Source organism: Garra rufa, chromosome 5 (assembly GCF_049309525.1).
Source record: "Garra rufa chromosome 5, GarRuf1.0, whole genome shotgun sequence".
NCBI classification, from domain to species: domain Eukaryota; kingdom Metazoa; phylum Chordata; class Actinopteri; order Cypriniformes; family Cyprinidae; genus Garra; species Garra rufa.
The window spans coordinates 17,349,816-17,366,758 of NC_133365.1; the positions used below are offsets into that span (position 1 = coordinate 17,349,816).

General features: G+C 38.2%; 1 protein-coding gene across 1 annotated transcript in view; it reads right to left on the reverse strand.

Annotated features, from left to right (window-relative positions):
• The window catches only part of rasgrf2b (Ras protein-specific guanine nucleotide-releasing factor 2b), a 98,608-nt gene that overhangs the window by 39,584 nt on the left and 42,081 nt on the right, over positions 1 to 16,943 (reverse strand). The window contains exons 3-12 of the mRNA XM_073841194.1: positions 16,203 to 16,350; positions 10,655 to 10,744; positions 10,239 to 10,492; positions 7,521 to 7,600; positions 6,992 to 7,185; positions 6,414 to 6,523; positions 4,213 to 4,331; positions 3,431 to 3,591; positions 1,422 to 1,488; positions 841 to 977 (exon numbers count right to left, since the gene is read on the reverse strand). Coding sequence (XP_073697295.1) covers positions 841 to 977; positions 1,422 to 1,488; positions 3,431 to 3,591; positions 4,213 to 4,331; positions 6,414 to 6,523; positions 6,992 to 7,185; positions 7,521 to 7,600; positions 10,239 to 10,492; positions 10,655 to 10,744; positions 16,203 to 16,350 — 1,360 coding nt within the window. The remainder of the gene's footprint in view (positions 1 to 840; positions 978 to 1,421; positions 1,489 to 3,430; positions 3,592 to 4,212; positions 4,332 to 6,413; positions 6,524 to 6,991; positions 7,186 to 7,520; positions 7,601 to 10,238; positions 10,493 to 10,654; positions 10,745 to 16,202; positions 16,351 to 16,943) is intronic.

The following is a 16,943-nucleotide window of genomic DNA, read 5'->3' on the forward strand; positions in this document are numbered from 1 at the left end:
GGGTTCATCAGTAAGCCAGGTTCAGTCCACAAGTACAAAGTGATCTCCTCCAGGAACAAGTCTTAAGCTCATTGCTCTTGGAGTAAAGTTTCGGCGAGTTAGTGGTTAGTTATTATGTTCCAGTTCTTCAATATAGCTCCTCCTATTATCATTTTGTTTTTTAAAGGCTACAGGGAATTTGTATGGTTCAAAGCAATTGCACAAACTATTGATGAGGTGTCAGGCACTGTTGTCTTCATATTTATTATTACTGTGCCTTTGTATGCATTTAATCATCAGGAAACTAGAGAGACAAGATCGTATATCATTGAAAATGAGACATTTCATCTGCAGCATGTGAATAAAATGAAAGTTCACCCAAAAATGAAAATTCTGTCATTAATTACTCACCCTTATGTCGTTCTGAACCGAGAAGACCTTTGTTCATCTTCGAAATACAAAATGAGATATTTTTGATGAAATCCAATAGCTTTCTGATCCTGATTAAAGCCCAGAAAGGTAGTAAGGACATTGTTAAAAGTATTGTTGTAGCTTCATAACATTACAGTTGAACCACTAATGTCACATGGACTATTTTATCATGTTCTCACTACCTTTCTGGGCCTTGAACATGTCATGTATTCCTGTCTATGCAGGGTCAGAAAGTCTTAGGATTTCATCAAAAAGAGTGAGTAATTAATGACAGAATTTTCATTTTTGGGTGAACTATAGGCTACTTTTAACAGCCATGCCACAGCACTGACCAAGTTTATCTGTCTATTTGTAAAAGAATTGTGAAAAAAAGGATCATGGTTTCCACAAGAATATTAAGCTGCACAACTGTTTTCAACATTGACCAACCTGGCTGATGTCGCTGGTCCAGGCCGCTTTCTCCTGGCGGGACGGTGCTAACAGCACCACAGTGAAGGCAGGAGCATCTGAGGGCTCTACAACAATCTTAAAGTCCAGGTGACCAAACACCTGTCCTGAATTCTTAGCTAAAACAAGACATAAGGTTACAATTAAACATGAATCATCCTAATTACCAATTAAATCCTAAGAGAACACTCTGGAAAACAATGGCAATAAAAACTAATTGAACGGAGGGATCTCTTCTTAGCAACATAATAATGGTGGTGATGTTTATTAAATAAGCTCTTGGGGACCATATTCAAGGATCACGAGGGGGTCATTGTGATGCGGGTTTGAATTAGCCCTTGGGTCTCTTTCTACCCCCTCAAGTGGATAATCAATCCATGACAATTATCATCTCTGCCCATTTGACATTTAAACAGCAGGTGGTTTGGACTCATTTCTGACCTGTCTATAACAGTTAATTAACCTGCAGTACATGAATAATGGCCAATATATAGCTAATGATGCATGTCCCCAATCATCTGTGATGATGTGTTCGAAAATGTGCGTCAAAGAAACAAGCTCACCATCTTCATCGCTGGCGTCAGGCTCCTCGATGAGAGTGCACTCAATCAGGGACAGCACACCACCTTGCTGCCAGAGTCAAACCATTAGGATGAGAGGTTAATCACAGTAGAAGATTTTCCTGATGTTGATGGTTTGTTAGAATGACGGTTTTGAGATGGATCTTATTGTAAAAGACATTTCAAAGGTGACACTCCAAAAGCCTTCGTTAAAAATAAATCTCCTTTTGGTAATCACCAAATAATTAAATAACTGGATACTAACTGTTTTTGCAAAAAAAAAAAAGAAACTCAGAAAATAACTTTAATTTAATGCATCAAACAAATTTGTAAATACAGTTGAAGTCAAAAGATTACATATACCTTGCAGAATCGGTAGAATGTTAATTGTTTTACCGAAATAAGAGGGATCATACAAAATGCATGTTATTTTTTTTATTTAGTACTGACCTGAACAAGATATTTCACATAAAAGATGTTTATATAGTCCACAAGAGAAAATAAAAGTTGAAATTTATAAAAATGACCCGCTGTCCTTCCCGCTGAATCCTTCAGGTCCACAAAAGTTTTGGTTTTTCAGCATTTTTGTGTATTTGAACCCTTTTCAGCAATGACTCTATGATTTAGATATCCATCTATTCACACTGAGGACAACTGAGGGACTCATCTGCAACTATTACAGAAGGTTCAAACACTCACTGATGCTTCAGAAGTAAAAACTATGCATTAAGAGTTGTAAAAAAAGGGTTGTAAACTTTTGAAGAGAATTAAGATTTATTATGGAACATTTTTCTTATTTTGCCTAAATATCATATTTTTTTCATTTAGTACTGTCCTTCAGAAGCTACAGAAGATACTTACATTTTTCTAGAAGACAAAATAAGTTCAATTTACCCTGATCTTCGAATTCCAAAAGTTTTCACCCCCTGGCTCTTAATGCATCATGTTTCCTTCTGGAGTATCAGTGAGTGTTTGAACCTTCTGTAACAGTTGCATGTGTTTGTGGGACCTGAAGGATTTTTCTGAAGAACAGCAGGCAGTTTAACTGTTTAGGACAAACAAGGGACTATCACTAAACAAACAAACACAGCTGTGGATCATTCAGGTAACAACACAGTATCAAGAATCAAGTGTATGTAAACTTTTGAACAGGGTCATTTGTATAAATTTAACTATTATTTTCTCTTGAGGACTATTATGTAAATGTATTTTATGTGAAATATCTTATTCAAGTCAATACTAAGTAAAAATAACATGCATTTTGTATGATCCCTCTTACTTTGGTAAACATTTTGCTGATTCTGCAAGGTGTATGTAAACCTTTGACCTCAACTGTAATTTGAACTCACTGGAATGAAAAATGGAATAAAAATATGGAAAGATTAACCACTGGACATTACCTATTTTTTTAATATGTAAAATGAGGTTTAAAAAATCTTTAAATAAATACTTAATGGCACAGTATATGGTAAATTGTTGATTTTGATGTTTTGAATTAATTTTGGGTTTGCATGTTTTATTGACTTGACTTTTTATTGTTGTGCATTTATGTAGTTTTGTACTTGTTGGACCCAATGAAGAATAGCCACTACCTTGGTAAACCCTTCTAAAACCCTTTATAATCTTACTTATACCTACTTGAAGTTCATGAGGAAATTCAGCTCTAGAAACTGTGTCTGGGGATTGACCCAGTCAATTAAAATACCACACCAGCACCTCACAAAGTCTGAGAGGAGTAATATGCAAAAATCTGCACAAGGGCTATAGGGATTGAACGAAATGAACAGGGGAAGCTCAAACCTCATCACACATGATTAACCTTTTGACATCATTGCAATTATCAAATATTCGCTGCTGGGGTTCTAAGTTATTGATCTTCAGGGGTTTCCTTCATAATCACTATGCCTTAGCTGCCCTGTCAATGTATTAAACACAGAAAGGATGACATTTTTTAGAGTGACATTTAGAGTGGCATTTTCAGTTGCAGTACTCAGTGCATGTGTGTCACGTACTTTGAGCAGGTGAAGCTTGCCTCCCGAGCTGCGTGTGCAGATAAGGAAGTGCTTGGTGAAGAGGAAGCACTGTCTCTCTCCTTCCTTTTTGAGCGAGAGAGAGCCTAGTCGCACCTTACTAAGCTTTCCTCTCTCCACTGAGGGCAACTGGATCAAAGAGCCTGAGAGAAAGTGTAAAAATATTAATAGAGTGACACAACAAGCTGAAACAACAGAGCCACAGCAGCATGATATGATAAATGAAGATCAAAGACACCTTTACCACTGAACAAAAGATTGACAAAGCCTGTACTGTGACAGGAAATAAAATAAAATAAAAACTTAAGGTACACTTTTAAAAGATGGGGATCCTACAGATGGAATGCAATACTGAAGTCATAATAATGATAAATCCTCTCACACTGACTCATGGGGCTCACACGTTTTAAAAACACAAGAAAAGTCAACAAAAGAAATTGCTTTTCCTGTCACTCATGCTACAAAACAACATGAACTTTATCACGGTGAGCTGATTTCATTTCCTATTCCATACATTCCATGAAGAGACCCCGCAAATGCTTGTTATAACTGGTTTTCCGGCTGGTTTCTAATACATTATAAAACACCTCAACTGAAAACAGTAGACACTGTCAATCCTTGAGACAACGCTGTCCAATTGTAAAACCATGAATTATTCAGAGCCGGAGGGGATCAAACCGAAGCTGTCGCTGTCATTCAGGTGCTGGTTCTTCTTAAGGCGCTGTGTCAGGCAGGTGGCAGCTCGAGGTGTTAACACGACTCACCTTGTCTCACGAACGTCTGGCTGGTGTCAAGGAGGATGTCACAGCCCTCCACGATCATGCGCTCAATAGCCAGGTTCTTACGGATGTTTTCTGTGTCACTCACTTCATCGTGCATCACCCTGGAACAATGCCAACATGACACTTGTGTCACAAATGGAAATGTGAGAAATTCACCTTCTTACTTTTTGCCACTTTGATTCTCAGCCAAAGCTGTAAACGAACATGGCAGGGTATAAGAAGCACTTTAAGTGTAAGTGTGGCTACAGCCTGTTGAAGCACTGCTACACTGTTTTTATTCACAAGATTATTCAAATGTGAATCAACTACAATTTAATAAAAAATGTAATGTATGACGCAAAATGATTGAAAAATTCTGGTGATTTACTGATTAATTGCTGATTAATTGCGTCAAGCAAATAGTGCTGTTTTGTGAGCAGGGCATGGTCTCTAATGAATTATATAGAAAGTGGTATATTTGGGCTAGGAAAATTACTTAAAGGATCATATTTCACCCAAAAATGAAAATTCTGTCATTAATTACTCATTCCTCATGTTGTTCCAAACCTGTAAGACCGTTCATTCTTAAAACACAAGATAAATTGATGAAATCTAAGTTACAAGAAAGAAATTTTGCTTTCTTTGCGCACAAAAAGTATTCTCGTACAGTGGCTTCATAAGCTAGTCACATGGACTATTTTAATGATGTCCTTACTACTTTTCTGGGCCTTGAATGTCTTGAAGGTCTCGGATTTCATCAAAAATATCTTAATTTGTGTTGTGAAGATGAACAAAGGTCTTACAGGTTTGGAACGACATGAGGGTGAGTAATTAATGACAGATGTTTTTATTTTTGGGTGAACTATCCCTTTAATACTCATGACACAATGCTATTTCAGTGTATTAAGGGGATGGTTCACAAAAAAAATAAAACTTCTGTCATTATTTGTTTGAAACCTACACTATCTGTCAAAAGTTTTTGAACAGTAAGATTTTTATTGTGTTTTAAAGAAGTCTCTTCACACACTACAGCAAAAACAGTAAACTGTTTAAATATTTTTAGTATTTAAAATAACTGTTTTCTATTTTAATATTTTTTAAAATGTAATTTGTTCCTGTGATTTTAATGCTGAATTTTTAGCATCATTACTCTAGTCGCATGATCCTTCAGAAATCATTCTAATATTCTGATTTGCTGCTCAAAAACATTTATTATTATTATGTTTGTATTGTTACTATGTATATAACATATTTTTTCAGGTTTCTTTGATAAATAGAAAGTTTAGGGAAACAGCATTTATCTGAATATTTGCAATATTATAAACGTCTTTATCATCACTTTCAAATTAAACTTATTAATTTAAAGCATTCTTGCTAAATTAAAGTATTCATTTTTATCATTTATAATTACTGACTCCAAGGTTTTGAATGGTATAATGTTACAAAAGCTTTTTATTTCAGATAAATGTTGATCTTTGGATTTTTCTATTCATCAAAAAATCCTAACAAAATGTACTCATCTGTTTTAAATATTGATAATAATAATAGTAAATGTTTCTTGAAAAGCAAATCAGCATATTAGGATGATTTCTAAAGGATCATGTGACCCTGAAGTCTGGAGTAATGATGCTGAAAAATTTAGCTTTGATCACAGGAATAAATTACATTTTAAAATATATTCAAACAGAAAACAGTTATTTTAAATAGTAAAAATATTGCAAAATTTTACTGTTTTTCCTCTACTTTAGATCAAATAAATCCAGGCTTGGTGAGCAGAAAAGAATACTCAAAAGAAAAAACATTAAAAATCTTACTGTTCAAAAACATTTGACTGGTAGTGTAAATGACTTTCCTTCTTCTGTGGAACATTAAATAAGTTATTTTGAAAAAGGTCTCAGTGTGTTGTTTTGTTCATTCAATGGAAGTCAATGGTCTCCAAAACCCAAAACCATTATCCTTCAAAATATCTCTATTTGTGTTCCACAGAAGAAAACAAAAACTCATGCAAGTCTGAAAAACCTGAAAAAAGTTTTTTTTTTTTTTTACATTTTGGAAATCTGAACGCTTCATTTTTTTAGTGAACTATCCCTTTAAACTTATGATTAAACAGGATTGCAGGTGGTTAGTGAATTAGGCAAATGTTTTGCAGCGACACACAATGCGCAACAGTTTAGTGAATTCGCTTCTCAGGGTGGTTTCCTTACCTGGAGAGTTCCTCTAATTTGGACTTGGCAAACTCTAGACTTTTCCTTTCTACATGCTCATGAGGTGTATGAGCCAGTAGCTCGTGGAGAGTGATGATATAACGAGGAATCTGTCAATCAATAGTATAAAGAGAGAAACACTGTAAAGAGTGAAAGCATACAAAGAGGCCTGCACAGAATCTACGCCCACAGAGTGTCGGTCCATCAATCGATTTCTATACGTCCCTCAGCCCTTACATGCTTATTTAATTGTGGCTAATTTGATAATGCTTTCATCCAAGAGTCTACTACTCTCTGCCTCATTTAATTCTAAAGATTTTATCCAAAAAAATCACCTCAGAAAAATGTCTGCTCATTGTGATTTCAGAAATTGAGACACACAAGGCTTCCACAAGTGATAAATGAGGCTTTTCGTGAGTGAGTTTAAAGCTTAAATGGTTTATGGAAAGCAAATTTCTTATTTGTACAAACACAAGCCAGCAATTCCCAGTGGCAGTTCAAATTAATTGAACAAATCAAGCTCTTCAGTGATCAGGCTGGAATTAAATAAGACACTAATGAGAGTGCGAGAGCGGCACCTGAAACATGGGGTACGTGAGGAACGTTTCCAGCATCCTTCCCTCACACGCAGCGTTTGATTCGTACTGCTTCAGGAGTTTGTCAAAGTCCCGGTTCTGCTTACAGTTGGCCAGAACCTGTAAACTGTACTGGTGGTTCCTCACAAACTCCTGATAGATGTTCAGCATTGGCAGCAGGATATCAAAGAGATCCGCTGAAAAGGAGAAAACAAAGTCAAAGTCATTAAAAATGGATTCTTTTATTCACAGCGGTGCTTGAAAATGCTTATCTTGGGTTTAAGATGTTGGCGGGTTTTTGTGTGGCTCTCATTGTTGCAGAAGTGTGCGTGTCTGTATACGGTGAGATAGGAGAGAGTCAGACGTCACCGACGGGTTTGATTGAGATGTCGTGCGTCAGCGGAAACAGCTTGTCCTTGATGTTAGTGTCACCCTGCAATGTGCTGTCTTTGTTGATGGGGTGTTCTGAATAGCTGCTCCTGAGTGCGGTAATTAGCTTTCTGAGAGATAAAATGTAACAATCATGACATACCTAGAACCAGAGTGGGCCAGTTTGCTATCCTCGCCTTCAATCCCTGATGGAATATTTCATGTAGAAACATGATTGTCTCACTGAGGGCGGAAAAAGAGAGTATATATCAATACAACAAAACATTTATTAAAATATCAATAAATCCAATTATTCCATGGCACCAGGGTGAAAGCATAACACTCATCTTGTGCCAAAGGCAAATAAAAAGAAATCACTCACTGATAAGCACAATGTTGTATTTTGGTTGCAGTTAGGTTAATATGCAGTAAAAAATTTTAAAGGGATAATTTAAATTCTGTCATTCATTACTTAACCTCATGTCGTTCCAAACCTGTAAGAACTTTGTACGTCTTCAGAACACAAATTAAGATATTTATGATGAAATCCGAGAGCTTTCTGACCCTGCATAGACAGCAACTTAACTGTCACGTTCAAGGCCTAAAAACTGTCCTTACTACGTTTCTCGGCCTGGGAACATTTCAGTTACGTTGCTGTCTATGGAGTTTCAGAAAGCTCTCGGATTTCATCAAAAATATCTTAATTTGGTTTCCGAAGATGAACGAAGGTCTTACGGGTTTGAAACGACATGAGGGTGAGTAATTAATGACAGAATTTTCATTTTTGAGTGAACTATCCTTTTAAATCTAATTATAAGTATGATGAACATCTACTAAAAAAGCAGTTGTGAAAGAAATTTAACATTGCTATTATTGGCTACGTCTGTGTTGCAGAAGGATGTGAATGAAATAGTTCTAATCAGCATGCAAACAAGCTGTCACAACACTGCAGTAATTATGTATCAACACTGACCCTGCTTGATCTGGGTCAGAGGCTCTCTTATCTACAATTTTTACAACCCATGATCATTGGAAAAACGTGCCTGTGGCATAATTACTGCAAAATGGCGTTGCTTTCTGCACATTTTGCAACACCTCCCAGTGAGATGTCAAGTGAGTGGCACTAAAAATGCATTGAGTTTTATCTGAAACAGATCAATGAGAACTAGTGACATTTTATTATGTTAGCTGTTTCATGTTCAGTGCAGTTTAGAAATGAAATGTCTGGTGACTAGCGTTAGAAAGTTGATGCGCTCTCATTCCACCTACACTAAACTTAACCAAAAACAAAAGCTAACATTAAAGGAGAAGTTCACTTCCAGAGCAAAAATTTAGAGATAATTTACTCACCCCCTTGTCATCCAAGACGGTCATGTCTTTCTTTATTCAGCAGTAAAGAAATTATGTTTTGAAGAAAACATTTCAGGATTTTTCTCCATATAATGGACTTCTATGGTGCCCGTGAGTTTGAACTTCCAAAATGCAGTTTAAATGCAGCTTCAAAGGGCTCTAAACGATCCCAACCGAGGAATAAGGGTTTATCTAGCGAAACGACCTGTTATTTTCTAAAGAAATTGAAGAAATTAGTTAAAAAGTATATAAACTGTCCTTTATTTTATTTTATTTTATTTTTAGAAAAAAAACAATAATTTCGCTAGATAAGACCCTTCTTCCTCGGCTGGGAACGTTTAGAGCCTTTTGAAGCTGCATTGAAACATTTTGAAAGTTCAAACTCGGGGGCACCATAGAAGTCCGCTATATGGAGAGAAATCCTGAAATGCTTTCCTCAAAAAACTTAATTTCTTCACGACTGAAGAAAGAACGACATGAACTTCTTGGATGACAAGGTGTGAGTAAATTATCTATAATTTTTTGTTCTGGAAGTGAACTTCTCCTTTAACAAAAGCCAACATGAGATAAAAATGCAACTCGTGACTCGTGTTTCGTCACACTCATACATAAGTGCTCTAAATCATAAGTGTAATGCTGTACCAGGTGAGCTACAGAGCCAGTTTACTATGTCAGAAAAGCCATACTGTATATATAACCATATATATAAAGAGTAAATTTAACTTATTTTGTCTTCTGGGAAACATGTAACTATTTTCTGTAGCCTCTGAATGGCAGTACTAAATGAAAAAAATATAATATTTAGGCAAAATAAGAAAAATGTAATGTAAATCTCCATTCTGTTCAAAAGTTTTCATCCCCTGACTCTTAATGCATGATTTTTCCTTCTGGAGCATCAATGAACGTTGAACCTTCTTTAATAGTTGCATATGAGTCCCTCAGTTGTCCTCATTGTGAAAAGATGGATCTCCAAATCATAAAGTCATTGTTGGAATGCGTTCAAATACACAAAAATTCTGTGAAACCAAAGAATTTGTGCGACCTGAAGGATTTTTCTGAAGAACAGTGGACAGTTTAACTGTTCAGGACAAATAAAGGACTCCTGAATAACTATCACTAAACAAAAAAAATTTAGGTAAGAACACAGTATTAAGAATCAAGGGAACGTAAACTTTTGAACAGGGTCATTTTTATAAATTCAACTATTATTTTGTCTTGTGGACTATATGTAAACTTCTTTTATGTGAAATATCTTATTTAGGTCAGTACTAAATAAACAGTAACATGCATTTTGAATGAAATGAAGATTATGTGATGCAATCCCATAAAATATATTAGATTTGTATGAAAAAGCAAGTTGTTGCATCCTCTAGTGTTAATTTCAGGTACGTTTCAGGTTTCAAGTATATGTTCAGGTTCATTTTTGGATTTTTTCAAGAATGTATGTTGGGGTACTTTGGTTGTAGGTTATTGGTTTTTCCATTTTGATTTGTTTATAGTGCTGTTTGAAAGCCAATGAAACCAAACTCACCTGTTAAGGAAGATGCTACTGACATCATCGTGGCTTATGGGTGGTTTCTTGGAGCTGGCGGCCATTCTGAGCGGCCTAAGGAAGCAGTTGACCAGGATGGAAAGCTGATGGACATACTCTGTCTCAGCCTCCACCATGTTGAAGACGATCTGGTTCCTCTTCCTCATGCTCTCAGCATGTGGAGAACAGATGTAGTCCTGAACAATAATCTTCCATTTCCTTCTACACAGCCACCCTCGCATGAAGCTCTGGACCTACAGAGACAAAATGTCTAGGTTTACTATTTGTGATCACAGTTTGATCAATGAAGGAAACCGAATGACTTCAAGAACTGGTTAAGTCCATATGGCAGTGGTGTTTGGATTTACACATACTTCTGTCTGTGTAATAATGGCAAAAAGGTAAAAGTTCTTTACCTTTTTGATTTTTTTAATATCAGGATCCTCCTCTTCCTGGTATACATGGTAGGGACGCATTCTCTCCTTAGTTTTGTTCAAGGCTATAATCTTTAAAAGAAAACAAAATACAAAATGACTGAGCATTACAATTTTCAAAACACTTGCGAAGGGAAATCGGGTGCAGGTGACTGTCAAAACGATCAGGCTGCAAATGCTCGCTGTGATTATAATTTGACAAATCAGATAATGTTGAGGTATTTAACGCTCATCCCTCTCAATGAATAATCAGTGTGTCATAAATGTGGATCACTGAGACCCTGTGTGGGTGCTGGCACATCAGATAACCATCTTAACTTCCTCTCCACGGACAATTTCCTTCCTTCATTCAACAGCCTTCATCAAAAAGCTCTCTCACCAAGCCTTTATCAGCCATTTACTTTGGATGCAAATAGACTAAATGCCCCACAGCGCATCTCCCAGTATATGTAGTCTGCAGGCACAAGCCAAAGAATTTAGTTTATTGAAGTGCTATTGTACACTCTAGATAATAGGCAATGGTCATGTTTTTTTTTTGTTTTTTGTTTTTTGTTAAGTGTTAGTTTGGAAAACAATTCTTTCATGTAATCTGAAGGCTTTTTTCGCTTACTCTCTGCTTTAAGTGGACAATGGTGAAGTTACTCATTCTAGTTTCACTGCTAGGACTGGGCGATAAAATGGTAACGATAATTACTGTGATATAATTTTCCTCAATAAAATGATAACAAGATTTTGATAAATGATCGGCTCAAAGTTCAAACGGCAGGGCAGGGCAGAACAAGCTCACTAGAGCGGATGCATTTACTCGCTGATGAGTGTCGTCATGTAAGCACTAAACAGCTCTGTAAGATCCAGTGTGAAGTGCATGAATTCGGTAAGGAACACAAATGGATGTGTGATTGAAATAAGTTTAAAGCCAGATGAAACAGCACTGACAAACAGGAGAAACACTGTATGCAACAATACAGTCAGAAGGCTTTTCAGTCTACAATCACCATAATTTACCATGTGTTTACTGAAGTAACACTAACTGCACCATAATATTGTTAGAAATGTAGGATATATATATATATATATATATATATATATATTAGTGCTGTCAAACGATTAATTGCATCCAAAATAAAAAATGTTGTTTACATAATATATGTGTGTGTACTGTGTATATTTATTATGTATATATAAATACACACATACAGTATATATTTTGAGAATATTTTCTATATTTATTTTGAAATACATTTTTATTCATAATTAATATTATATATAAATATATTTAATATATAAAAATAAAATTTTTCTTAAATACATCCATGCATATGTGTGTATTTCTTTATACATATTAAATATACACAGTACACACACATATATTATGTAAACAACAACTTTTATTTTGGATGCGATTAATCGTTTGACAGCACTAATATATATATATATATTGTTATGAGACATGCTGGACGAAACGAGACGATAGACAAGATACTAACAAACAATATATTTAATATTAATCTTCAAGATGAACAGGCAGGAACAGGCAGGAACACAAAGAACTTCCACACACGTTGAGACAACATTAAGGACCGACAGTGAACTCAAAACAAAGACTGACTTATAAAGGGTGAGTGATAATCAGAGACAGGTGCAGGGAATCACAATAACGAGGGCTAAACCAAATACACAGATCAACAGGCGGAGACAACGGGAGAAACCAATGACATAAACTGACAGAACTGTGACATTACGCCCCCCTCTGAATAGGCGCGTCCTCACGTCGTAGAAAAACAAAAAACAGAACAGAAAAGAGGGGCGGAAAACCAGAAAAATAGAGTCCATAATGGAGGAGGCTTCGGCGGAGGACGCAATCCCAGGAGGGGGACCAAAACAAAAGTCCTAGTGGCAGACAAGACAGTCCAAGGGGGCGACGAAGGTGGGAGGAGCCAGGGAGGAAACACGAGGGACCCGGAGCAGGAGGAACAGAGCGAGACCCAGGCCACAGCCATGAAGAAGACGACGCACGGTGGAGCCGACATAGGGAGGAGCCATGGTGGAGGAAGGAGTGCCGACTCCGGGGGCCGACCGACAGAGGCGGAGCAGGTAGAGGAGGAGCCCGAGGCGGAGATGGAGAGCCGAAGATCTCTCTGGCGACCAAGGCGGAGGCGGAGATCCGGAGGTCCGCGGCGGAGCGACAGAGGACTGAGGCGGAGCCGGGGGGAGGGAGGAGCCCAACGGAGCCGATGGGACAGAGCGACGATGCGCAGTCAGAGGAGTAGAGTCCGTAGGCGATGGTGGGATGACGACCGACCAAGGCAGAGCTGGAGGGACGAGGAAGCCCGGTGGAGCTGGTGGAACGACGGGCGACGGTGAAGACGAAGGAGTAGAGAGCCGTGGTGGAGCCGCAGGGTCGGAGGGCCGAGGCGGAGTTCTGGACTCTGAGGCTGGAGGCGGAGCTGAAGGATCCTCCAGCCATAACACCGGTGGAATCTAGCAGACCTGCGGCGAGCCTACTGCACAGGTGGTGGGCTGAGGGTGAGCAATAGGACAGTCAGAGGACAGCAAGGATTCTGGAAGGCTGGGTGGAACCAGCAGTGACTCAGGAAGACTGGACGGAACCAGCGGAGATTCAGGATGGCTGGACAGAACCAGCGGAGATTCAGGAAGACTGAACGAGACCAGCGGTGACTCTGGAAGACTGGAAGGGACCAGTGAAGACTCTGGAAGACTGGACGGGACCAGTGAAGACTCTGGAAGACTGGACGGGACCAGCGGAGATTCAGGACAGATGGACGGAACCAGCGGAGATTCAGGACGGCTGGTAGGAACCAGCGGAGATTCAGGAAGACTGGACGGAACCAGCGGAGATTCAGGAAGACTGGACGGGACCAGCGGAGATTCAGGACGGCTGGACGGAACCAGCGGAGATTCAGGAAGACTGGACGGGACCAGCGGAGATTCAGGACGGCTGGACGGAACCAGCGGAGATTCAGGAAGACTGGACGGAACCAGCGGAGATTCAGGACGGCTGGACGGAACCAGCGGAGATTCAGGATGGCTGGACGGAACCAGCAGAGATTCAGGATGGCTGGACGGGACCAGCGGAGATTCAGGACAGCTGGACGGAACCAGCGGAGATTCAGGAAGACTGGACGGGACCAGCGGAGATTCAGGACAGCTGGACGGAACCAGCGGAGATTCAGGACGGCTGGACGGAACCAGCAGAGATTCAGGACGGCTGGACGGAACCAGCGGAGATTCAGGAAGACTGGACGGGACCAGTGAAGACTCTGGAAGACTGGACGGGACCAGCGGAGATTCAGGACGGATGAACGGAACCAGCGGAGATTCAGGATGGCTGGACGGAACCAGCGGAGATTCAGGAAGACTGGACGGAACCAGCGGAGATTCAGGAAGACTGGATGGGACCAGCGGAGATTCAGGACGGATGGACGGAACCAGCGGAGATTCAGGACGGCTGGACGGAACCAGCAGAGATTCAGGACGGATGGACGGAACCGGCGGAGATTCAGGACGGCTGGACGGAACCAGCAGAGATTCAGGACGGCTGGACGGAACCAGCAGAGATTCAGGACGGATGGACGGAACCAGCGGAGATTCAGGACGGCTGGACGGAAACAGCAGAGATTCAGGACGGCTGGACGGAACCAGCAGAGATTCAGGACGGATGGACGGAACCAGCGGAGATTCAGGACGGTTCCTGAATCTCTGAGATTCAGGACGCTGGTTCCTGAATCTCTGCTGGTCCCGTCCAGCAGGCAGATGCTGACATAGGCAGAAGAGGGTGGCTGGGTGGGAAGTCCAGGCAATTATAATATTATTAGTGTAGACATGTATTAAATGTAACCATTGGACATGTAAAAGACCAATGGTTAATTTCAATAAAACTCAAACAGTCAGAATAAATACATTTTACCAACCGTTTTTGTTACATTGTTTTTGTTTTGTTACAATGTTTTTGATAATGATAATTGTCAACTCAAGCTACTGTCAAATGTGCATTTTTAAGATACAAAAAAATCAATAATAAAAGTAATAAAATTAATATTGCAGCCTGCACTGCAAACTGTGCAGAAGATACACATCATCAAAGTCAGGCAGGGCAAACATGTTTCATGATTTGAAACAATATCACTCAGAACATGCAGAAACTAAGTAATTCACTTTTTTATTAAGAAATTTACTTTGTTAAGGTATAATAAGTGGAAAACTGTAAGAATTTGAAATTCTGAAGTGTTTGGCACGTTCTGACCATAAAGAGTAATTTAAAACCACAAATTACCAGTATGGTTTCTACAGTTTTCATTTAGAAGCAAAAAATCTGCCTTTAAACTTAAAAGAAATACAAATGTGAAACTTATTGTGAAAATTATCCATATCAACTGATATAAAAATGTTATTGTGACAACGTTTTTGGTCATATTTTGGCCTATTTACCTCCATCATTTTTTTCCAGTTCCACAACAATAAAATTTTTACTGAGTTTCCATAATAAAACAAATAATACAATCACTTATTAAAATGCAGCATTTACAGTACATAATGTACAGTATTTGTGAATATCTTGGCTTTTTGTTATCAATACAAACGTTTTGCACAATATCAAGGTGTGAGCCAGTAGTAGTTACTGAAATTTGCTATCTATTTTTATTGTATCCTTATAAAATATTTATAACTCTCAACAAGTTTGAATGCAGATGTTCAGACGTTAAAAAACAAAGCACTGCTTTTATGGCTTCATCATTTATTTATAAAAGACTACTTCTGATATAATCATGACAATACAGCATAAGTGGATTTTATGGCTATTTTTATAATACACCAGATCTATGTCTATATAAAGAAATAATAGTCAGAACAACAGATAGAATAATACAGTAGAATGAAATAATGATAGATAGATAGATAGATAGATAGATAGATAGATAGATAGATAGATAGATAGATAGATAGATAGATAGATAGATAGATAGATAGATAGATAGATAGATGATAGAATCTTTTGTGAACACTGAGCAGTAATCAGCTTAATTAAGATAACATGTTTCTCGTTGCTTTGCATTGATTTATGCTATAAAATGTGTTCACATGCCACTGACCCTGCAATGTCAATAATGGGGCATAATTTTCGTCCCCATGGCGACTGGTCCAATGGGGAGGATAATTCCCTGGTAACACAACTAGGGAACAGATAAGATGCAGAGCCTGAGAGATGCTTTGTGGCACACTGGGATTGAATATGTTGATGGTAACCTTAATCACATAAAGAAATACCACAGTCTGGAAAAAGCAATATGAGAAAAGTAAAGCTATGGTTAAACTCCATATCAGGATTTTGTTAGTCTGTATAAGTCACAAAATGCTTTTAGTACACAGGATCATTCAGTAATGGCGACATTTTGGAGACCTGCACTGTTATTAGATTAATGGGATCTAGAGTGGTTCACTGATTCATAAAATTGGACTACACATTGGAAAACAACCCATTAAATGGCACAGCTCAAGCATATACAGTTACCTCAGCTTTAAGCCTCTCAATCTCTGTGTCTTGGTCTTCCAGTTGTGTGCGAAGCTGATTGGCTGCCACCTTCTCGGTCTCCACAATCTGCACCAGGTGGATGTATTTCTGCATGAGAACCTCACGCTCGATGATGATGTCAGAGTAGCTGAGATAGAAACGACAGGGTTACACTCAAGTTTAAGAGATCTCAGTATATAAATGTAGTCATTTATGTATGCCTGGGTTCATTTATGAATGCATGGGCTCAACAGTAAAGATGTTCAGTTGAGGAAACTGCTGCTATCAAGCTACTGCTGAACTTGTTATCTTATCCTAACTTGATCATGTGTACATTAAAAACATTTAAAACATATTTACACTGTCTGATTCATTCCCTATCCCCTATATAGTGCACTACATGTCATTCACTGTACAAAAAATACAAATTCAGTGAACAAGCGACCGATTTCAACCACAGCTTCAGTGTCTATTTATAGTTTAGTTTCTGCTTATATCTTGTAAATGCGAATTTTGTCTAGCTTACACAGTAGATAACCTTAAGGCAAACATATTCATACTAAAAGCTAAAATTTTGATTTCATGGGGACTTTAAAAAAAGAAATTTTCATTTAGTACTGTCCTGAGTAAGATATTTTACTTAAGATCTTTACATATAGTACACATTAAAAAAAATTGCCTGAAATTATTAAAATAACCCCCTTCAAAAGTTTGCATGCATCTCTTTTATTTTGTTAAAAT